This window comes from Podarcis pityusensis (genome assembly GCF_964106645.2).
Source record: "Podarcis pityusensis genome assembly, chromosome: 8".
Lineage (NCBI taxonomy): Eukaryota > Metazoa > Chordata > Lepidosauria > Squamata > Lacertidae > Podarcis > Podarcis pityusensis.
Genome location: NC_138033.1, coordinates 81223952 through 81248525, shown reverse-complemented (window position 1 = coordinate 81248525; position 24574 = coordinate 81223952). Strand labels below are relative to the sequence as shown.

General features: G+C 48.2%; 1 protein-coding gene across 1 annotated transcript in view; it reads left to right on the top strand.

Moving 5' to 3' along the window:
* Positions 1 to 24574, top strand: part of RAP1GAP (RAP1 GTPase activating protein) — a 97108-nt gene that overhangs the window by 22875 nt on the left and 49659 nt on the right. The window contains exon 3 of the mRNA XM_081017434.1: positions 15463 to 15562. Coding sequence (XP_080873560.1) covers positions 15463 to 15562 — 100 coding nt within the window. The remainder of the gene's footprint in view (positions 1 to 15462; positions 15563 to 24574) is intronic.

Genomic DNA, 24574 nt, shown 5'->3' with positions numbered 1-24574 from the left:
GGGCTCCAAAGCTGTCATGCCTGGCCGCTGAGGCTGATGGGAGTTAAAAGAGTCCAACACCATCTGGAGACCAGCAGGTTTCCCTGTGCTGAACTTGACCATCACTTGCCATTACTGTCCGTCTCTCTCTCCATCACAACTCTGCCTTCATTTAAGGTAGAGACAGGGAACCTGGCACTTTCCAGTTGCTGCTGGACTCAGAACTGCCATCATCATCCCTGGCTGATAGGGATTGAGTTGAGACACTGGCTGGCAGCAGCAGCTCTTGGAGGTTTCCGATGTGGAGTCTCTTCCCAGCCCTTTCCTGGAGCTGCTGCTATTGGGGATTGAACTTGGGGCCTTCTGCATGCCAAGCAGGTGTTCTGCCGCTGGGGCATGGCCCTTCCCCAGTGCAGGGCTATATAAGGGCCTGGCTCTGCAGCTAATAATACATTTTTACCCCAACCCCAAATCATGCAGACACACATGCTGCAAATCCACCCACCCACAGCCTCTTTCCCAGCATAAAAGCACTAACTAACTTGGGAATAACACTAATTGGGCAATAAGGATCTGGGGATTTTGAACCTCAGGATAAAGCCTTATTTGTTGTATTTTTTATCCCGCCTTTCCTCTGAGGAGCTCAAGGCATGCTTACCTTCCTCCCTACTTATTTACACGACAAGCCTGCGAGGCAGGTTAGGCTGAGTGACTGGCTCCCAAGGACACACCCAGCTGTGTGGCTGGATGGGGATTCGAACCCTGATCTCTCCCATGCCTTAGTCTGACACTCTAACCCATGGGTAGGCAAACTAAGGCCCTGGGCCCGGATCTGGCCCAATCACCTTCTCAATCCGGCCTGCGGACGGCCCGGGAATCAGCATGTTTTTACATGAGTAGAATGTGCCCTTTTATTGAAAATGCATCTCTGGGTTATTTGTGGGGCCTGCCTGGTGTTTTTACATGAGCAGAATGTGTGTGCTTTTATATAATATGCATATCTGGGTTATTTGTGGGGCATAGGAATTTGTTCACAATTTTTTCCCCTTCAAAATATAGTCCGGCCCCCCACAAGGTCTGAGGGACAGTGGACCGGCCCCCTGCTGAAAAAGTTTGCTGACTCCTGCTCTAACCAATACACCACCGCTGCCTCTCTTAAGAACACACGCCAGGAGACACCCCTTCAGAGCGGGGCCCAAGCTGTGGTCTGTTCTTCTGGAGAAGTTACTTCTTTATCATTCCATTAACTTTTTCTCCCAAGAAACTCGGTGCGATGTGCATGATTCTCTCCTCCCCATTTCCCTGCTTTAATCTCCTTGCAAGAAAGGTTAGGCTGAGTGACTCTGGCAGGCCCCAGGTCACCCTCACAGCCTAGCAGGGGATTTGTACCGGGGTGTCTCCCATGTCCCAGCCCCACCCTCTCTTCCCACTATACAGCGCTACCTCTCCATATGCCAGCAGTGCCAACGCAGTGCCCCTTTGCTCTTCAGTAAGGGAGAAATCTGCTCCTGGCATTAAGCAGATGATAGATATATCTATCTATCTGCCTCGAAGAGAAGAATGGACTTTACCCTCGTTTCTGGGTAACGTTTGCCAAGAACTGTTCCCCCCTCCCCCTGTGGGCAAATGATGATGGTAATTATACCAGATCTGTAGTCATTTCCTGGCCCCCCCCTCACACACACACACACACACACACACACACACAAACACACAAAGCATGATTTTCTGAAGAAAGTAGGAATTGTGCAAGAAGGCTCCAGGCCTGGATTTGAGATGTTCTGACGGAGCCCATTAAGCCTCGCTGCTTCCCATCCACTGCACTTCCAAAATCCTTTTAGGTAGCTCCTGGAGGGCATGTTTCTAGTCCCCAGAACATCTTCCGTGTCTGTGTCTTGAGATGTGGTGTGTGTGTGTTTATCACCAACTCTGAAATGAAGGCAGCTCTTGCACCAAAGGTGGTTTTTGCGTAAATTGGTGCATCATCTCAAAATGAATTATCCTATTCTCCCTCTGTTCTGGTGGAGGAGCGGGGACAGGAAGCAAGGAGCTGAAATTTCTACAAATACATCATGATTCTCCAACAGCTCTGTTCTGCAATCTCCTTCCACTTGCATAGAAATGTTGGCTTTCCGGCCATTGCTTTTAATAAGTCAAAGGAACTTAGTCCTGTGCAAGAAACCCTCTTCGGACAAGATCAGCGAATATACCACAAAGAGCCAGAAAACTGGTGGTCCTGTTGATGTCGGTCCGGAATATGAAAAAGGCTTGTGTGAACAAATGGTCAAGCTCCAGTGGTTGTATGGTGGTGGAGATATGACCAAATTTCCAGAATTCAAATTTCAGGATCCCAGACTTGAAGAGGAACAGAAGTGATGTGAGAGAAAGTGGGGCCTGCCTTCCCTCTCCCCCTAATTAACCTCCATCTCCAGGGGGCGTTGACCTCCTTGGGGCCTGTGACATCACTGCCCTCTTCCCTTCCTCTCTCCCAATTAACCACCTCCCACAGCCCCCCCCCATGGCGTCACCAGGGGCTGCCCCAGGTCTCAGCCCTGAAATCCCAGGGTCTGGGGTGCTCCTGACCTGTCAACCCCAGTGGTGAGCCTTTAAGGAGAGTCAGTGTGGCATAGTGGTTAGTATGTTGGAGGGACGTGGGTGGCGTTGTGGTCTAAACCACCGAGCCTCTTGGGCTTGCCGATCAGAAGGTCGCCGGTTTGAATCCCCGTGACAGAGTGAGCTCCCGTTGCTCCGTCCCAGCTCCTGCCAACCTAGCAGTTTGAAAGCACATCAAAGTGCAAGTAGATAAATAGGTACCTCTGCGGCAGGAAGGTAAATGGCGTTCTGGTTTCTGTCACGGTGTCCGGTTGCGCCAGAAGTGGTTTAGTCCTGCTGGCCACATGACCCAGAAAGCTGTCTGTGGACAAACGCCGGCTCCATCGGCCTGATAGCGAGATGCGCATCGCTACCCCATAGTCGCCTTTGACTGGGCTTATCTGTCTAGGGGTCCCTTACCTTTGTGCTATAGTGTTGGATGATGACCTGGGAGAGACCAGGGTTCAAATCCCTGCTCAGCCATGCCTCTCAGCCCGATCATTGCCTCTCAGCCGATTCCCAACAGGGTTGTTGTGGGAATGAGGAGGAGGAGAGCCACGAACACTGTCTTGAGCTCCTTGGAGGAAGGAGTAAAAGGTAAAGGGACCCCTGACCATTAGGTCCAGTCGTGGCCGACTCTGGGGTTGCAGCGCTCATCTCGCTTTATTGGCCGAGGGAGCCGGCGTACAGCTTCCGGGTCATGTGGCCAGCATGACTAAGCCGCTTCTGGCGAAGCAGAGCAGCGCACGGAAACGCCGTTTACCTTCCCACCGGAGCAGTATCTATTTATCTACTTTTACTTTGACGTGCTTTCGAACTTCTAGGTGGGCAGGAACAGGGACCGAGCAACCTCCCCGTCGGGATTCGAACCGCCAACCTTCTGATCAGCAAGTCCTAGGCTCTGTGGTTTAACCCACAGCGCCACCCGCATCCCTTGGAGGAAGGAACGTGTGATATAATACAGTAAACGAGGGGAATTAAGACTAAGAGAGCTGAGTGGGGGATGCTCATGTAATCTCACTGTATACAAGTTGTACAAGTGACAATAAAGTATTTCAATTTCATAGAATCATAGAATCATAGAGTTGGAAGAGACCACAAGGGCCATCGAGTCCAATCCCCTGCCAAGCAGGAAACACCATCAGAGCACTCCTGACATATGGTTGTCAAGCCTCTGCTTAAAGACCTCCAAAGAAGGAGACTCCACCACGCTCCTTGGCAGCAAATTCCACTGTCGAACAGCTCTTACTGTCAGGAAGTTCTTCCTAATGTTTAGGTGGAATCTTCTTTCTTGTAGTTTGGATCCATTGCTCCGTGTCCGCTTCTCTGGAGCAGCAGAAAACAACCTTTCTCCCTCCTCTATGTGACATCCTTTTATATATTTGAACATGGCTATCATATCACCCCTTAACCTCCTCTTCTCCAGGCTAAACATGCCCAGCTCCCTTAGCCGTTCCTCATAAGGCATCATTTCCAGGCCTTTGCCCATTTTGGTTGCCCTCCTCTGGACATGTTCCAGTTTGTCAGTGTCCTTCTTGAACTGTGGTGCCCAGAACTGGACACAGTACTCCAGGTGAGGTCTGACCAGAGCAGAATACAGTGGCATGAATTTCAATTCAATATAAATGCATTAAATGAGGGGGGAGGGCTGTTGATTGATTAATAAATAAGCTGCTAACCGTCTTGCTTTTCCAAAAGGTTTGCTTTCCAGCCGGTCATGATAGATGTTCTCCCCAAGAGGGAAGGGCCTTCTCCAAAGGGAGCTGTGGACTACAACACACATCCTGCAATCCTGGGGGGGGGGGGTTGGTCCCTCTCCACTCCCCTGTCCCTGGGTAAGGCGAAGGCAGGGAGCCTGGGAGCACACGGCCAATGTTGGCTGCTCGGAGCTGCAGTCCAGTGCGTTGCAGGCTGGCCAGAAGGCTGCTGTGTTTCTCAGAGCCAGTGGCTCGGTTCCAACCATGATAACTGCACCGTGGGAGAAGCATGAGAGGCTGAGCAGCCTGGCTGTTAATGCCGGAGGGTCCTGGTTTTGTTTTGCTTTTGGCTGAGCAATTGCTGTTGACGTTTTAGAATTCTTTCCTCCAACCTTCAGGTTTGGGGTGGAGGGGCGCCACCTGGTGGCTTCTTGTGGTTACTGCAGGTAGTGTTTTTCAGGACCCGGACGAGATTTTGCAGCCGCCAAAGCTTTTGTGGAGTTGCCGCCAAAGCTTAGGTGGAGTTGCCGCCAAAGCTTTTGTGGAGTTGCCGGTGTTTATCCTCAGCTTCTTAAAAAGCAGAGGCATCACCTTGCCGACAAAGGTCCGGTGTTTATCCTCAGCATCTTAAAAAAAAAGCAGAGACAAAGGTCCGTATATTTAAAGCTATGGTTTTCCCAGTAGTGATGTATGGAAGTGAGAGCTGGACCATAAAGAAGGCTGAACGCCAAAGAATTGATGCTCATGAATTATGGTGCTGGAGGAGACTCTTGAGAGTCCCATGGACTGTAAGAAGATCAAATGCATCCATTCTGAAGGAAATCAGCCCTGAGTGCTCACTGGAAGGACAGATCCTGAAGCTGAGGCTCCAATACTTTAGCCACCTCACGAGAAGAGAAGACTCCCTGGAAAAGACCCTGATGTTGGGAAAGATGGAGGGCACAAGGAGAAGGGGACGACAGAGGACGAGATGGTTGGACAGTGTTCTGGAAGCTACCAGCATGAGTTTGACCAAACTGCGGGAGGCAGTGGAAGACCGGAGTGCCTGGCGTGCTCTGGTCCATGGGGTCACGAAGAGTCGGACACGACTAAACGACTAAACAACAACATCCTCCGCCGACACAAGCGGCTCTGGAGTGCAGGCCTTTCAACCCGCTGCCAACTCGGCTTTGTCGCCACAGTCAGAGAGAGGCAGCAAGGCTTCCGATTATCAGTTGCTGGAAACTGCAGGAAGGGGAAAGTTGCCCTTGAGTTCGAATTCTCCTTGCTTCCCATAGGCCTCTCGTTGGCCACTGTGAGCAGGAACCTGATTCGCCCCAGCCTCTGTGCACCAAAGGCTCTGTGCGCCTGCAGATGGAATGCTCTGGTTCAGAGAGAGAGAGAGAGACAGAGAGAGAAGGGATAAATATAAACCGTCCCAGCTTCCTTGAAGGGCTGTGTCTTGCTGCTTCTCTTTCACTCCTGTCACCAGCTGTAACTAAATGCATCCATCTCTCTGCTTCTCTGCATCCAACATCTTCCTTGCAAATTATAATTCCCCCTCCAGGATATCTCTCTCTCTCTCTCTCTCTCTCTCTCTCTCTCTCTCTCTCATGTCTTCGAGGGAGCATGCCTGGTCAAGAGGTTCTAGCCACAGCTGTTCACAGCCTTTGCAGAATTAGCTCCAAATTTGCATGAAATTTGAGTGAGTGAGTTTTATTTAATGCAAATCGAAATTTGCTGTGGCTCCATCAGGCCTTTTACTTGTTGGTCTTTCCAGGGGAGGGGAGACTTTGTGATGGTTTAGAAACACATTTCCCACCCCTAAGTTCATTTTCTCCTCCATCCTGTGGATTTCTTCTTCATCTTCAAATCTCCACCACCATTTAAGATCTCATTTCACCTTCAGTTTTATTAATATAGAATCATGGAATTGTTGGAAGGGATGCAATGCAGGAATAAATTTTTTTTTAAAAGAGAGGATTAGAGCGATTCATGGAGGAGAGAGCTATTGATGGCTACTAGACATGATGGCTGTTCTCTGCCTTCACGGTTGCTGGGAACCCCAGCAGGGGAGAGTGGCCTTGTGTTCAAATCCTGCTTGTGGGTCTTCCTTGGGGGCACCTGGTTGGCAACTGTGAGTAGATGGACCCAATAGTCAAAAAGCAAATTAAAACACAGAGTTGTCTCCAGCTAAACTCTTGGGCTAGACCCCTTGAAGTGAATGGACCTAAAGAAATCATGTTCATTAATTTCAGTGGGTCTACTCTTGAGTGCAATTAACACAATCCACTGTCAATGTAGTTTTTTTGATGAACACAGCAGCGTGTATATATTTGTTCTATGTTGTATTGTTTTAATTATGACCCGATTAAATTTTATTTCCTTGCTAATGCAAATTGAACTGAAGCCTCCATTGACTGTGGGAGGCGATGGGCAAAATTAATAACCTTCCCAACTCAACACTCTTGCTGCCCAGAGATGCAGGCATTGTCAGAGTTGCGGGTCACCTGGCCAGCAGGTTTAACTCTGAAGGTGTTCTCCCAATGAACGTACACTCCCCCCCCCAAGATAAGAGAGGCTGTGGGTTCAAGAGGTGTCTTTGCTATGCAGAAACTTTTTGTAGCCTTGGGAAGGAGTTGCACTGGGCCTGAATGAGCTCTGGAGTGGGGATGCAAAGTTATGGGGCAGGAGCCTGGCTCAAGGTGAGGCAAAACTGCCTCTTCCTCTCCTCAGGGACTGAATCTTCAGTGTGTGTGTGTGTGTGTGTGTGTGTGTGTGTGTCACCATGAGGCTTAAATCACATGATGTCACAGCAGAGTGTTCCTGAGCACATGCAGATAACCTTTCGCTTGCAGTCGAGCCTTTAAGCTGTGATTCCTGCATTGCAAGGGGTTGGACTAGATCAGGGTTCCCCAAACTTGGGTCTCTGGCTGTTTTTGGACTACAACTCCCATCATCCCTAGTGGCCAGGGATGGTGGGAATCATAGTCCAAAAACAGCCAAGTTTGGGAACCCCTGGACTTAGATGATCCATTGGGTTCCCTTCCGATTCCATGATTCTTTGGTTCTCTGTTGATCTGGGATCTGGGACTGGCTCACACAGACTGGGGCCGTGTGTACATTGAAAGCACAATACTTTCACTCCCGGAAGACTCTTGGGAACTGTAGCTTGCTGAGGAAACCGGACGCTGCAGCTCTGGGGGGGGGCGTGTGTGTGTGCTAAACTACAGTTCCCAGCATCCTTTGTGGGAAGCCACATGCTTGGAAGGGGGTCCAGAGGGTCACCTCTGCAGTTTTACGCAGCCATTTTCAGGAATTAAAGCAACAGGGGCAGCAACCCCAGTGCGCCAGGATCTGTTTTGATCGGAGGATGCTGAGTGCCTGAGTGAAAGGAGAAAAGGGAAAGGGGCTTGACCGCCTCCCCCTCCGCAGTGCATGATTCTTTGGGAGAAGACGGCCCCATGATGGACATGAAGGCCGAAACCCAGGAGCCAGTTAAAAAAAGAAAAATTGTTGTTGTTGCTTTCCAAGGACACCCCTTTGCTCTGGCTGCCACTCTGCCACCCTCCTGACAGTGCGAGCAAACAAACAAGGCTCCCCTGTCAAGCTCATCTGCATCCGCTGCATATGCAGGGCAGGCAAGTCTCCTGCTTTGCAAAAACAGAGCGGGGATTTGATGCTGGGGGAGCCAGCAGCCCCTAGGAGGAGGGGAGAAGCCCAGCTGGTGAGATTGAGGTCTCCCGGGAGCCAAAGAGGGAGGCAGCCTGGCTGGAGCCGCACACAAATTTCTGCATTCGCTGAAATGATTTTAACAAAAGATCGCAATAATAATAATAAGAATAACAGGCCTCTAAATCAATAACAGTCAAATTCGTGCAGGAGGAAGCTATCGGTGGCTGCGAGTCAGAATGGCTGTGCCAGAGGCAGTGAATGTCGCTGGAAATCAGAAGCTGGGAGCGTGACCGTTGCGTTCAGCGCCGCTTGTGGGCTCCTTCCCTTTGGGGCATTGTGAGAAGAGAAGGCCAGGCAACATGGGCCAGTGGACTGATCCAGCAGGATCTTAGTTTCCTTTTGATTCCTAAATGGAGCCTCCATGGACAGAGTCAGTCTACCTTAGAATGGTGATTGAGAATGAGAGATGGCTCTTGCTTGGGAGCTTCCCAGAATGAACATCTGGTTGGCCACTGTCAGGACAGGATGCCATGGATGATATAATAATAATAATAACAATAATAATAATAATTGTGTGGACAAAACTCTGATCTCACGTAACAGGGACAGGACAATGGTGGCTGCTTCTGTGCCAGCATAGGGTTTTGGGATGTGTCAGATGCTGGCGACACCGAGACCTGCAGCTTGGCTTATGCAACGGTGCCTACTGCCTGCCCCTTGGTCTCTGAAGCCTGAGGCCTCTGCCTCAGGGTAGGGCCAGCCCTGGTGGTGGGCGACAGGAGCAGCAGGCACCCAGAGCCGTTGGAGGGAGCGGCGGTTCGAGGGCTCCCTCTGGTGGGCACAAAGAGAGCCTGGGTTGCCAGGAGAGAGGATTCATATTCGCCTCCTCCCTCCTCTGTGCGGGAGGCTGGAGTTCGGAGCACGATTTGTCACCATAATTACCCGATTACCCGATGGTAATTGCCAATCAATTACTTGAGCCGCCTCCTCCTTGTCCCTCTCTCCCCAGCATCCCGTTGCCATGGAAACTCTTGAAGTAGCGTTGTGTGTCTCTCTTCTGCCTTTCTCTGCCACGTAGGCCATGGTTGCTGCTCCTGCTGCAATGCCAGGGGCCTGCCAGGCTTCAGGCGACCTACCCCTAGCCATGTGGGCACAGAGGTTGAATCCTGAGCCATAGCTGTCAAGTGTCCCTTATTTGAAGGGACAGTCCCTTATTCCAGCGCCATGTTCCGCTGCTGTCCCTTATTGATGGATGTCCCTTAAATGTCCCTTAAATGATGTCCCTTAAATTTCAAAGCAAGCAGCTCCTCTCCCTCCCTCCCTGCCGGCCAGGGAGGAGGGAGGCTTCAACTGTGTTGCTTGGCTGTGTTGCTTACCCAATAAGAAGTCTAAGAACGACTGGGGGGTGGAGCTTGCATGCCTTGTGTGTGGCTAGTTAATGCAAGCTGAGGAGGTTTTTGAATGCTGGAAGCCATTTTGTTGCACGTGCTGCTGCAAACTTTGCAGTGCAAAGCCAGGCCGGGGAGCCACCTTAAGTTGAGGCTGCATAGGCCTTGTGGTGCATGTGATTCAGATTCTATTCAGTTGAGCCTCTGGTTACAAAGTTGGTTGGACAGTGTTCTCGAAGCTACCAGCATGAGTTTGACCAGACTGCAGGAGGACAGGAAGACTGGAGTGCCTGGAACAGGTGAGGCTGCAGGTCCCTTATTTTGGCTGCTGGTCCCTTATTTTCAAGGTTGCTGGTCCCTTATTTTCAAATCTGTAAGTTGACAGCCATGTCCTGAGCTTCAGAGGAAGGGAGGCAGGAAGAGAGAGAAAATATTTTTTTTATTTTTTTATTCAAAATTAAGACAAAACATATTATCCAGAAACATATCATCCTTATTTTCCCCCCCGTTTTTCCTCCCTCCCCCCCACCCTCCCACACAAAACCCACCCCCTGGCTTCCCTCAGTTCCAGTCTTTGGTTTCTCTGAGAATGCTGCTTTCTGCATGTTGCAAAGTTGTATTTAGCTGATTATCATCAATAAAAAGTTTCTGAATGTTTATTCAAAGCCAGCCAAGGAGTTCAGTTCGCTTTGTTCCGCCTTCAAATACTTTGTAAAGGGTTCCCATTCATCTTTAAAGTCACAGTTATCCTTGTCCCGTAGCTTATATGTCAGTTTTGCCAGTTCTGCAGAGTCCGTCAATTTTTCTTGCCATGATTCTTTAGTTGGGGTTTCTTCAGTCTTCCATCCTTCTGCTACCAGAACTCTCGCAGCCGTTGTCGCATACATGAAGATGTTTTTCAGCTTTTTTGGCAGATCTTTCCCTATAATCCCTAACAAAAATGCTTCAGGTTTTTTAACAAATGTTAAATGGAACATTTTCTTCAATTCGTTGTATATCATTCCCCCCCCCCCAAAATTAATTACATTACAATCCCACCACATATGATAAAATGTCTCCTCCTTTTCCTTACACTTCCAACATATATTTGAACTAGTAGTTTTGTACATTTCCCTTAACTGCACTGGTGTCGTGCACCATCTGTACATCATCTTCATGTAATTCTCCTTCAATAGGGAACAATCTGTAAATTTTAAATCAGTTTTCCATAATTTTTCCCAATCTTCCATCATAATGTTGTGACCTAAATTGAAGAGAGAGAGAATGTGAGTGAGCCTCACATTATCAGGCAGCCTCCGCTGTCATGGACTGGCTGGATGCAAGGGGGGGGGGGGGCTGAGATGCGAAATGCAAACATCACCCCAAAAATGAAAGAGTCTAGCATGCATATTGCTGCATTGCATCGGGTTGGACCAGATGATCTTCTGGGTCCTTTCCAGAGTTTTTAGGGGGCTAACCAGGTTGGGATAGCTGGGATAGCAGGCTTGTTGGGTTTTGAATGTCTTATGTAGATTTTTCAATTTCGTTGTTCTGTATGGGACAATGACAATAAAGATTATCGTCTTGTATAACTCTGCAATTCGATAATTCTATGGCATGGGTAGGCAACCTAAGGCCCGGGGGCCGGATCTGGCCCAATCGTCTTCTCAATCCGGCCCGCAGACCATCTGGGAATCAGTGTGTTTTTACATAAAAAAATCCTTCCAGTAGCACCTTTAAGACCAACTAAGTTAGTTCTTGGTATGAGCTTTCGTGTGCAAGCACACTTCTTCAGATACACTGAAACAGAAGTTGCCAGATCCTTCTATATAGTGAGAAGGTGGGGAGGGGTATTACTCAGAAGGGTGGTGGGAATGGGAGATTGGCAGATAGCTGAGATGAGCCTGCTGACGACTCTTAACGACTGTAATAGGTCTTACAGGAAAAGGCAAGGGGTGAGAAGGTGTTGGTCTTAAAGGTGCTACTGGAAGGATTTTTTTATTTTGACTATGGCAGACCAACACGGCTACCTATCTGTAACTGTGTTTTTACATGAGTAGAATGTGTCCTTTTATTTAAAATGCATCTCTGGGTTATGTGTGGGGCATAGGAATTCGTTCATTTTGCCTCCCAAAATATAGTCTGGCCCCCCACAAGGTCTGAGGGACAGTGCACCGGCCCCCTGCTGAAAAAGTCTGCTGACCCCTGTTCTAGGGCATGCAGCCTGAACTTTGAATTTCACTGTTGCTTGATGTTTAATTGGTGCCACTGGGTGGCGTCCCTTTCCCAGTTAGGAATCTCTGATGAAACTCTAACACAGTAGAAAACCAGTTGAGGTGAGGTGTGTTTTTTTAAGAACTGCAAGTGCTTCTTAGATTTGTCACAGAATCGTAGATTTGGAAGGGGTCTCGAGGGTCATCTAGTCCAACCCTCTTCAATTCCAAAGATTTAAACCTTTACTATTATGATTTTTATTAAATTTTCTGTTTTAAAATTTCAAATACTCATTTTACATCCTTAATAACTTCCCTTCTTCTCTTTCCATGGTTCATTTTACATGTCTTAAATCCCTGCATATTTTACAAAAACTATACCAATCGGTTTTCCATTATTGCATCCATCAAAACTTATTTACACTGTTGAATTTATCTTAATGGAAAGAAGATAAAGTCCCTCCCAGAGATGAATGGCAGATTAAGTTGATGGATTATGCTGAAATGGCTAAAATGACTGGAAGAATCAGAAATCAGGAAGATCAAAATTTTAATAACCATTGTAAACAGCTAAAACCATTAGAAGGATTGGAATAACACTTGCAGTTTAATGGTGAATTTTGGACACAATGGAGAGGTAAAAGATTTGGATTATCATGAAAGATGAGGAAATATAGGACCCACAAAGGGGACGAAGGGAATCCAGGAGATTCTATGTTGTATGTTGGATATGTGATTGTAAAACTTTAATCTGAAAAACCATTTTTTTAAAAAAAAGAATTTATCTTAATGTTGCCAGCGTTTTCAGCTGTATACCATTATTTCCCATATATCCCATAAACGTTTTCCAATCTTCTTTAAACGTATGCTATTCTCGTTCTCTCGTTCTATATGTTAAGTTTGCAAGTTGTGCATATTCTGTCAACCTAAGTTGCTGTTCTTCTTTGGTTTGGACCTCGCAAAGATTTAAACCTTGGTGGGGTCACATCTGTGTCCCTCCAGATGTTGCTGGCTAGGATGGCTGCTGTACAATGCAGGAGGGGGGTCTTCCAACATCTGACCCCCCCAGCACTGATCTAAGACCTCGCCAAACTCCACACTGAGAGGCTGTTTCATGTTTCATTATTCCTGTGGAATAATAATTATAATAATAATCTCTTCAGAAGTGAAAGAAATAAGTAGCTATCTTCTCTTTAAAAGACATCTGAAGGCAGCCCTGTTTAGGGAAGTTTTTAATACTTAATGCTGTATTGTTTTTAACATTTGATTGGGAGCCGCCCAGAGTGGCTGGGGAAACTCTTTTTTTTTTTTAAAAAAATAATATTTATTAAGATTTGAAAGGTTACAAAAAGGAAAAAGGAAAAATAGAAAACAGCATATTAAGCAAAAACAGAACATCACATCACAATACAGAAAAGAAGAAAAAAAGAGAAAGAAAATAAAAATAAAATAATAATAAAAAAACAACAACAATAACAAAATAAAAAATGCAATGAATCTTCCCATAACTTATCTTTCATTTACTTATTTCCTTGACCTCCTCACACCTCCCTTTTTTGTATTCTAGTTCAGTTAGCTATTTCAGCAAATCCTTTCCATCTTTTCCAGTTTTTGTCCTATATTTTATCTTAATATAATGTAACTTTACTTTCCCTCCTTTCACCATTTAAGAATCTGTTTTTTCTTAATCCTCTATAGCATTTCTGCTAAAACCACATTACTTCATTCCAACATCCATCTAACATTCCTTAATTTCACAATGTTTCTGTAAATAAACTTTAAATTTCTTCCAATCTTCTTCCACCGACTCTTCTCCCTGGTCTCGGATTCTGCCAGTCATTTCTGCCAGTTCCATATAGTCCATCACCTTCACCTGCCATTCTTCCCGGGTGGGTAGATCTTGTGTCTTCCAATACTTCGCGATGAGTATTCTTGCTGCTGTTGTAGCATACATAAAGAAAGTTCTATCCTTTTTTGGCACCAATTGGCCAACCATGCCCAGGAGAAAGGCCTCTGTTTCCAGAGTGGCTGGGGAAACTCAGCCAGATGGGCGGGGTATAAATAATAAATTATTATTATTAAATTATTATTTCAAAGCCGGGAATGGCAATGACCTGGCAATGGCAGCACTGGCCTGAGCACATGCAGAGTGCCTTCTGCCAAACCCCTGTGAGCCCTCCTTCACTCTTCCCATCTCTTCCCATAATCCTTTGCCCCAGCTGCAGGCAGGCGCAAAAGCAGCAGCAGCTGCAGCAGCAAAGGATTCTGGGAATAACCTGTTTGCCCAACGGTCAGTGAGGTGGGGTTCGTTGGATGGTTCCTTCCCCCACCTCCCCTCTTCCGTTTCCAAATATTGGAAGCTGTCCTAGGTGGCCCACAAAGCCCCTGATTCGGCTTTACAGTGGTGCCTCGCAAGACGAAATTAATCCGTTCCGCGAGTCTCTTCGTCTTGCGGTTTTTTCGTCTTGCGAAGCTCGGCTATTAGCGGCTTAGCGGCTATTAACGGCTTAGCGGCTTAGCGGCTATTAGCGGCTTAGCGGCTATTAACGGCTTAGCGGCTTAGCGGCTATTAACGGCTTAGCGGCTTTAAGAAAAAGGAAACAAACTCGCAAGAACTCGCAAGACGTTTCGTCTTGCGAAGCAAGCCCATAGGGAAATTCGTCTTGCGGAACGACTCAAAAAATGGAAAACTCTTTCGTCTTGCGCATTTTTCGTCTTGCGAGGCATTCGTCTTGCAGGGCACCACTGTATAGCCAGGATAACAACAACAACAACAACGTTTTTTAAAAAATTATTTATATCCCGCCCTCCCCAGCCGAAGCTCAGAGCAGCTAACAACAATAAAAGTAACACAGCATTCTAAAATCAATTCATTCTAAAATCAATTCAAAATCAAATTAATGGCAACCATTGGGCTAGAGTTCTGTGAGGATTACCGAAGGAGGGGGTCAGACTGTGCCCTGGCCAAAGGCCTGGTGGAACAGCTCTGTCTTGCAGGCCCTGCGGAAAGATGTCAAGTCCTGCAGGGCCCTGGTCTCTTGTGACAGAGCGTTCCACCAGATCGGAGCCACAGCCGAAAAAGCCCTGACTCTGGTTGAGGCCAGCCTAACCTCTCTATGGCCTGGGACCGCCAAGATGTTTTTGTTTGAAGACCGTAAGGTCCTCCGTGGGACATACCAGGAGAGGCGGTCCTGTAGGTTCCGGGATGAGAAAAATGGGGGTGGGGGTCAATGTCTCAGTGAAGGGGAAAGGTGATTGGCTGATTGGGACGATTGAATTGCAAGGGGTTGGGCTGGATGACCCTTGGGATCCTTTCAACTATGACTGTCGCAATTCTATGATTACGCTCCCCACATCCTTCCTCCTTGAGCTGCTTTTAGGAGGCAGGAAGCTTCAAAGGCTTTAAACCCTGGAGAGCGGCTGCCAGCCAGTGTAGACAATATTGAGGCAGATGAAGCCAATGTCTTGGTAGAAGGCACCTTCCTGTGTTTTAAGGGAAGGGCCCTCGCTCAGTGGAAGAGCCCCTGCTTGGCAATGCAGAAGGTCCCGGGTTCAATCCCTGCCGGCAGCATCTCCAGGTAGGGCTCCCTACCTGAGACTCTGCAGAGCCGCTGCTGCCAGTCAGTGCAGGCAGTACTGGGCTGGATGGGCCCAATGGTTTGACTGGATAGAAGGCAGCTTCCTAGGTTTCTATTCAAATCAGCCCTTTATTCAGAACCATGAGGACCGGAATCTTATTTTATTTTTAGAGGACGGAAGCTCATGTGCCTTCTAGAAGGTTCCAGGTTCAATCTCTGGGATAGAGGAACCAATAGTCTAGCTGAGTGAAAGGGTCGCCTCCACATTCAGATCTTCTCTGGACGGCCTGGACGTTTTCCATCTCTGCTGAACTCGAACCCACGACCCTTGGGCTCCTGGACTCTGTCCACTCTTCTGACAGGACTTCCTCTCTTTCCCCAGCAAACACAGTGATGGGCCAGCCAGCTTCTCCTTCAGCGGCCCCTTAGAACTGCCTTCTCTTGGCGCCAACCTCCCTCACGCTGCTCTCCGCCACCCCAAGGTAAGAGTCCCCATCACTTTTCATTTTCGGGGGGAATCGTAGAGTTGGGAGGGACCCCTGAGGTTCATCTAGTCCAACCCCCTTTAATGCAGGAATCTCTTTGCCCAATGTGGTGCTTGAACCCGCAACCCAGAGATTAAGAGTCTTGTGCTCTGCCAATGGAGCCAACGGCCTCGGTCTAGTATACCTGAAGGAGCGTCTCCACCTCCATCATTCTGCCCAGACACTGAGGTCCAGCGCCGAGGGCCTTCTGGTGGTTCCCTCCCTGCAAGAAGCCAAGTTACAGGGAGCCAGGCAGAGGGCCTTCTCGGTAGTGGCACCCGCCCTGTGGAAGGCCCTCCCACCAGATGCCAAAGAGAAAAACAACTGCCAAACTTTTAGAAGACATCTGAAGGCAGCACTCTTTAGGGAAGCTTTTGATGTTTAATAGGTTATTGTATTTTAGTGTTCTGTTGGAAGCCGCCCAGAGTGGCTGGGGAAACGCAGCCAGATGGGCAGGGTATAAGTAAATTATTATTATTATTATTATTATTATTTCACCGGTTCAGCGAAAGTATCCAAGAGTAGCCTCTCGCAGCCCCTTCGCTGCCCAGCTGCGACACAACACCCCTGCAGGGCTGCCAGTGGGTCTTGTTCTCTGCCACCAACCTGCCGCTTAGGCAACGAACTGCAAGGAGCAGATCGGCTTTATTTTAAGCCTCTGCCCTGCCCTCAAACTGTGGGGCAGGAAGATGGCTGGTTCTGCAGTGGTTCCCAGTGGGTCATCTAGCCCAACCCCCTGCTGCTTCACTTGCCAATCAGCACAGAAGGCCCCAGGTGCCATTCCCTGGCAAACTCTCCAGTCTTTCTGCTGCCAGTCCGTGTAGGCAATACAGAGCTAGGTGGTCTGACTCTGTATCAGCCCCCTAAGTATGATGATCAGCCCTCGACTCAAATCCATGAGGACTAGAATCTTGCATTATTTTGTGGGCAGAAGACCTGGAGTGCTATAGGTGGGCACCGAGCGGCTTCTGGTTACGAAGCAACCCAAAGCAAGCTCCCTTTTCCACAAAGGTGAGTCATGTCAAGGGAGACCAAACCTGTGTGTCTCACCCAGCAAGGCAACCTGGAGAAGGAGCCTGCCAACTCCATCTGCCTCTGGTTGCATAATAATAATAATAATAATAATAATAATAATAATAATAATAATTTTATTTATATCCCATCCTCCCCAGCCAAAGCCGGCCTCAGAGTGGCTAACAACAGTAAAATAGTACCGCATTCTAATGATGATGATGATGATGATGATGATGATGATAATAATTTATTTATACCCCACCCATCTGGTTGAGTTTCCCCAGCCACTCTGGGCGGCTCCCAATCAAGTGTTAAAAACAGTACAGCATTAAATATTAAAAACTTCCCTAAACAGGGCTGCCTTCAGATGTCAGTTAAAGATAGGATAGCTGCTTATTTCCTTCACATCTGAAGGGAGGGTGTTCCACAAGGTGGGCGCCACTACCGAGAAGGCCCTCTGTCTGGTTCCCTGTAACCTCACTTCTCGCAATGAGGGAACCACCAGAAGTCCCTCGGCGCTGGATCTCAGTGTCCGGGCTGAACGATGGGGGTGGAGACGCTCCTTCAGGTATACCGGGCCTTTGAGGCAGTTTAGGGCTTTAAAGGTCAGCACCAACACTGAATTGTGCTCGGAAACGTACTGGGAGCCAATGCAGATATCTCAGGACCGGTGTTATGTGGTCCCGGCAGCCACTCCCAGTCACCAGTCTAGCTGCCACATTCTGGATTAAATGCAGTTTCCGGGTCACCTTCAAAGGTAGCCCCACATGGAGCGCATTGCAGTAGTCCAAGCGGGAGATAATTAGAGCATGCAACACTCTGGTGAGACAGTCTGCGGGCAGGTAGGATCTCAGCCTGCATACCAGGTGGAGCTGGTAGACAGCTGCTCTGGACACAGAATTAACCTGTGCCTCCATGGACAGCTGAGAGTCCAAAATGACTCCCAGGCTGCGCACCTGGTCCTTCAGGGGCACGGTTACCCCATTCAGAACTAGGGAATCCCCCACACCCGCCCGCCCCCTGTCCCCCAAAAACAGTACTTCTGTCTTGTCAGGATTGAACCTCAATCAATTCATTATAAAATCAGTTCAAATCAAATTAATGGCAACCATTGGGCTAGAGTTCTGTGAGGATTATCAAGGGAGGGGGTCAGACTGTGCCTTGGCCAAAGGCCTGGTGGAACAGCTCTGTCTTGCAGGCCCTGCGGAAAGATGTCAAGTCCCGCAGGGCCCTATTCTCTTGTGACAGAGCTTTCCACCAGATCGGAGCCACAGCCGAAATAGCCCTGGCTCTTGTTGAGGCCAGCCTAACTTCCCTGTGGCCCAGACTTGCAGTTCTGCCCTCTTCCTTCCTTCCTTCCTTTCTGCCCACCACCTCCAGCTCACCCCCCATCTCCCCCCCCCAAGTTGGGGGTCTTGTTACCAGGCAGGTGGAGAAAGGGGCTCGCTGCTTCCTGAGGTTTGCAATGCTTTGAATCGTCCTCCATGCTCAACTCCCCCCCCCCGCCCCGTGTGTGTGATGCATAGCTCCAGCTTGTGGGTGGTCCCCATGGCAACAGAGGCGCCCCCACAGGTCTCTGGGGTGAGGAGAGCCCGAATCATTAGGGCTCCGGAGGAGGAGAAGGAGGCTGTGCCGTTGGCCCAGCGAGGGGCCACTTTGGCATTCGGGACAGGATTCCTGCTTGCCCTCGGCCGCCTTGCTGCCTGGCAGCGATGGGCACCGTGCCTCCTCCGTTGTTCGAGGCAGATGAGCTGGTGGGCATCCTGTGAAACTGTTTGGGTTTGAGAAAGAAAGGGGTTTCTGCGCACAGCACAGACTTGAACTGTGGATGGCTGCCAAACCCAGTAAAGGTAAAGGTAAAGGGACCCCTGACCATTAGGTCCAGTTGTGGACGACTCTGGGGTTGAGGCGCTCATGTCACTCTATAGGCCGAGGGAGCCGGCATTTGTCCACAGACAGCTTCTGGGTCATGTGGCCAGCATGACTAAGCCGTTTCTGGCGAACCAGAGCAGCACACGGAAACGCCGTTTACCTTCCCGCCGGAGCGGTACCTATTTATCTACTTGCACTTTGACGTGCTTTCAAACTGCTAGGTTGGCAGGAGCAGGGACCAAGGAACGGGAGCTCACCCCGTCGCAGGGATTCGAACCGTCGACCTTCTGATCGGCAAGCCCTAGTCTCTGTGGTTTAGACCACAGCGCCACCCGCGTCCCAGAGAATTGCCCAAACCCATGTAAGGCTATCAGTAGCTACTGGGAGGTACTGATGCTTCTGCAGAACACTTGCTGGGAGCTGCAGAAGGAACGACTGTTGCTGTTGCCCTGAAGGTCCTGCTTGCGGGTTTGGGCAATTCGCAGGGTTTGACCCCTGTGAAAACATGAAGCTGGACCAGATGGGCCGTTGGCCTGATCCAGTAGGTTCCTCTGATGTTCTTAGCATCTTTTCTTCCGTGCGCTTGGCATTTATCCTGCAAGGGTGGTGGGGAGTGCAGAGCAGGAAATTCATAGAATCATAGAGTTGGAAGGGACCCCGAGGGTCATCTAGTCCAACCCCCTGCAATGCAGGAATCTCAACTAAAGCAGCCATGGCAGATGGCCATCCGACCTCTGCTTAAAAATCTCCAAGGAAGGATAGTCCATTACCTCCCGAGGGAGACTGTTCCACTGTCGAACGGCTCTGACTGTCAGAAAGTTCCTCCTGATGCTTTGTCGGGATCTCCTTTCTTGTAACTTGAAGCCATGGGTTCGAGTCCTACCCTCCAGAGCAGGAGAAAACAAGCTTGTTCCATCTTCCATTTGACAACCCTTCAGATATTTGAAGGTGGCTATCATATCTCCTCTCAGCCTCCTCTTTTCCAGGCTAAACATACCTTACTCCTTCAACCGTTCCTCATAAGGCTTGGCTTCTAGACCCTTAATTACGCTAGTTGCCCTCATCTGCACACATTCCAGCTTGTCAACATCCTTCTTAAATTGTGGCATCCTGAACTGCACACAGTATTCTAGGTGTGATCTGACAAAGGCAGAAAAGAGTGGTACTATTACTTCCCTTGATCTGGACACTAGACTTTTGTTGATGCAGCCTAGAATAGCATTCACCTTTTTTGCTGCTGCATCACACTGTTGCCTCATGTCAAGCTTGTGGTCCACTAAAACCCCTAAATCTTTTTCACATGTACTACTAGTAAGTGTCCCCCATCTTTCATTTGTGTGTCTGGTTCTTCTTGCTGAAAAGCAGAACCTTAAATTCGGCCCTATTGAAATTCATTTTGAATTTCATTTTGAATAATCCCAATTCTGTCTTCAGATGCATTGGCTACCCCTCCCCGTTTGGTGTCATCTGAAAATTTGATGAGCATCCCCTCAATTTCTTCATCCAAGTCATTTCTAAAGACGTTGAACAACAACAGGCCCAGGACAGAAGCCTGCTAACTTTTTCCCCAGGATGACGAGGGACCATTAATGAGTACTCTTTGTGTTTGGTCAGTCAACCAGCTACAAACCCACCTAATAGTTATCTCACCCGGTCCATATTTTACCAGCTTCTATGCAATAATACCATGGGGGGCTTTGTCAAACACCTTACTGAAATCAAGATACACTATGTCCACTGCATTCCTCTGAACTACCAAGCTTGTAACTCCATCAAAAAAAGAACACTGTCCAGCCATCTCGTCCTCTGCCGTCCCCTTCTCCTTGTGCCCTCCATCTTTCCCAACATCAGGGTCTTTTCCAGGGAGTCTTCTCTTCTCATGAGGTGGCCAAAGTATTGGAGCCTCAGCTTCACGATCTGTACTTCCAGTGAGCACTCAGGGCTGATTTCCTTCAGAATGGATTGGTTTGATCTTCTTGCAGTCCATGGGACTCTCAAGAGTCTCCTCCAGCACCAGAATTCAAAAGCATCAATTCTTCGGCGATCAGCCTTCTTGATGGTCCAGCTCTCACTTCCATACATCACTACTGGGAAAACCATAGCTTTAACTATACGGACCTTTGTTGGCAAGGTGATGTCTCTGCTTTTTAAGATGCTGTCTAGGTTTGTCATTGCTTTCCTCCCAAGAAGCAGGCGTCTTTTAATTGTGTGACTGCTGTGATACCTCACCATTTTTCTCCAAGGAACTCAACGTGGAGTAGTTGGTTCTCCCCTCCCCGTGTCATTTAATCTCCAGGCGACTCCCGGGAAAGACTCCCTGGAAAAGACCCTGATGTTGGGAAAGATGGAGGGCACAAGAAGAAGGGGACAACAGAGGACGAGATGGCTGGACAGTGTTCTCGAAGCTACCAGCATAAGTTTGACCAAACTGTGGGAGGCAGTGGAAGACAGGAGGGCCTGGCGTGCTCTGGTCCATGGGGTCACAAAGAGTCGGACACGACTAAATGACTAAACAACTCATGTAAAAACACACTGATTCCCGGACTGTCCGCAGGCCAGATTTAGAAGGTGATTGGGCCGCATTTGGCCCACAGGCCTTAGGTTGCCTAACCCTGTTTTAGACTCAGTTTCCCTCCTTTTTGAAATGGGGAGAGAGTGCTGTTCAGTCAGTGCTCCATCCCTGCAAGGAAGAGGAGCAGGAGCAGGAGGCAGCCTCTGCAGAGACCCAAAGGCTTGCTTCTCTTCTCCCTTCCTCCCTCCCGCCTCTGAGATGCAAATGAGGCACACAGAGAGGTGAAAGGGCTCCTTGTTTGGGGCTCCGAGAGCGGCTGCCAATGTCAATGGAGCAGAGTCCTTCGGCAAAGGAAGTGCCTGCCTGGAATCTCCTGCCCCCCTCCACCTTCCTCCTCTGGGAGAGTGGGGGGCTGGGGGGGGGGAATAGGCTCATGTGAAAACCACCAGCATAAATGCAGGGAGGAATCCCAGCCCCAGCCCCCGCCGCCTTAGCAAAGTGACTTCCCCAAGGCACAAGCCCTGGAGGTCCTGGGCTGCCCAGACGACAGGACTCACTGATGGGTTGCAAAAGAAAGCAGAGCAATATGTTTGGTACCATCCTGGCAGCAGGAGTCGCGGGAAGGAGGCGTACAAGGCGCCATCCAACCACCTTAGGGACCCCCTCCAGATTTGTGCGGGTTTTGCTCTCAAGCCTTCTTTTCTCTCAAAGATATTTATTGCGTAAGGCAGCAGAGGTTTATTTTATATATATATATAGATAGATTTCTTTATTTGGCTTTTCAAATAAAAATTTTACAATCACAAATACGCAACATACAACATAAAAACAAGATTCCACAGAATCTCCCGGACTTCCCTCCTCCCCTTTGTGGGTCCTGTTATGAATCATTTCCTCCTGCGTCTTTCAAAATAATCAAAATCTTTTATATCTCCATTATATCCAAAATTCACCATTAATCTGCAAGTGTTATTCCAATGCTACTAACAATTATAACTGTTTACAGTGGTTTTTAAGGTAAATTATACATTTCCCCCATTCCTTATTAAAATTTTGGTCTTCCCGATTTCTGATTCTTCCGGTCATTTTTGCCATTTCGGCATAATCCATCAACTTGATCTGCCATTCTTCTCTGGTCAGGACTTTGTCCTCTTTCCATCTCTGGGCTAGCGGAGGTTTAGGGTCAGAGTTTTCCTTCTCCAGTGGATGAGCCCCACCTGCCCCTCACTTGGCCTGTTCCCTTAACACTCCGTACACCTTCTCCAGGATTTGAATCTGTGTTTCCTTAGAACCCAGCTTGCCTTTGTTCTAAGCTGGGGAGAGCTCAGAGCAGCTGCTTGGCATGCAGAAGGCCCCGGGCTCAATCCCCTGGGAGAGACTCCCCAACTTGAAATCTTGGAGAGCCTTTGCTGCCGGTCCGTGTAGGCAGCACTGAGCTAGATGGACCAATCTCCTGTCTCAGTCTAAGGCAGCTTCCTGCTTAAACCAGCCCTTCAGAACCATGAGGACTGGGATCTTGATTCATTTTTTAAGGGAAGGACTGCAGCTGCATGGTAGAGCCCCTGCTGGGCCTGCAGAAGGAAGGCCCCAGGTTCAGTCCCCGCTGGCAGCATCTCCTGCCTGAATCCCTGGAGAGCCATTGCTGGTGCGAGGCAAGACCTGCCACTGGGCATTGGCCTAATCAGCACTGGCACTACACCGACATCTCTGTGAAACAGAAGATTTAAGAAATGGGTCCTCAAATGCATGTTTGTTTGGGCTCAAAGAAAGGTGGAAGACTCCTAGTATTTAAGACAATATTGCCCTGGAGGATCCGACTGTGCACAAAACACCTTCCTATGTTTGTCTCTGGAGGGCGGCTTTGCTTGCTGGGTGGTGAGGGAGGCACTCGGCGCATGCTCAGAGGGCCATGCCCATCATGGCTCCATTTGTGCTGGGCTTAAGAATCCCAAGATTTGAAAGAGATTCTGGCCCTGGTGTGTGAGGGAATCAACTCCACTCTGAGAAGAGGGGGAAATGAGAGAAGGAGGGGGTGATCTTGGGCTATCCTCATGAGACACCCCCCCCCTCAAGGACCTCAGAGTCTATTGAGGATCTCCTGTCCTCACTTTCCCCATATCAATTAAAGGATCAATTAACTGGTTAAAAGAGCACGCTTAATTTTCTCTAATTAACTTGCTTTGATGGCCTTAATTGCAATACAGACGAGGTGGTTGGGGGGGAAAGGAGGGGGAGAGAAGGAGAGAATTATTATTATTTCCTCAGTTTCGCTTTCAGAGTTATGGCTGGAGGCTGTGTGTGTGTGTGTGTGTGTGTGTGTCCTGGGTATCTGAGAGATCTTGGATTCCTTAAGAGAGAATGAAAGTCTGTACCTTGAAGAATCATAGAATTGCACCATTAATTACCGATAAAACAGAAACAGCTTAAAACATGGAGGAAAGACAGGCACTAGAAAGCAATTGAACCCTAATAAAATCAAAGCACACAAACATATATCAGACTTATTCAAAAATACAGAGAATCAGAATAAGAACACAGCAGCCTTTCCTTAAAACACAGTTGTAGAGTTGGAAAGGGGACCCAATGGATTATCCGGTCCAACCTTATTGTAATTTTAGGCCTTTAGGCCAAGCATTGCCTTGTTTTATATGTTTGTGTGTGTTTATACACAGGCACACAAAACAACAACAACAACATATAAACACACAGAATTATGCATTTGCAGCTTACAAGCATGGAAAGAAAATAAAATCCCAACCAATCGTTTTTCCGTTATTGCATCCATCAAAATTTATTTACATTGTTGAATTTATCTTAATGGAAAGAAGATAAAGTCCCTACCAGAGAAGAATGGCAGATTAAGTTGATGGATTATGCCGAAATGGCTAAAATGACCGGAAGAATCAGAAATCAGGAAGGCTGAAATTTTAATAAGGAATGGGGGGAATTTATGATTTATCTTAAAAACCACTGCAAACAGTTAAAATCGTTAGTAGCATTGGAATAACACTTGTAGATGAATGGTGAATTTTGGACATAATGGAGATGTAAAGGTTTGGATTATTATAAAAGATGCAAGAGGAAAGGACTTAATAATAGGACCCACAAAGGGGAGGAGGGAAATCCAAGGAGATGCCTTGGAATCTTGTTTTTATGTTGTATACGTGATTGTGAAACTTTGATTTGAAAAAGCAAATAAATTAATAATAACAATAATAATAATAATTCTGAATGGAACAAAAGACCCCCAAACTATAAGCATTTAAATAAAACAATTTCTTAATGCCAAATGATAAATTTTGAGAAATGATGGGAGATCCTCCTCGCTTCCTTCTCCTCCGCCCTCTTCTTCGCTGATGTGAAACTTTGCCTTCTCCAGATGTGAGTCCTGGAGAGAGAAGCTCTTTTTTCCTGTTTGGAGGTGAGGGGAATCCTAGCAGCGATGCGCCTCCCCTCCACCTTCCAGACTCCCTCTCTCCTCCCATTCATCCCCCTCAAGTGTAGGCCAGTTGCCATGGCGACCCCAGTGGTCCAGGCCCCAGCCAGCCAGCTTCCCTCGCTGCCTCCCTCCC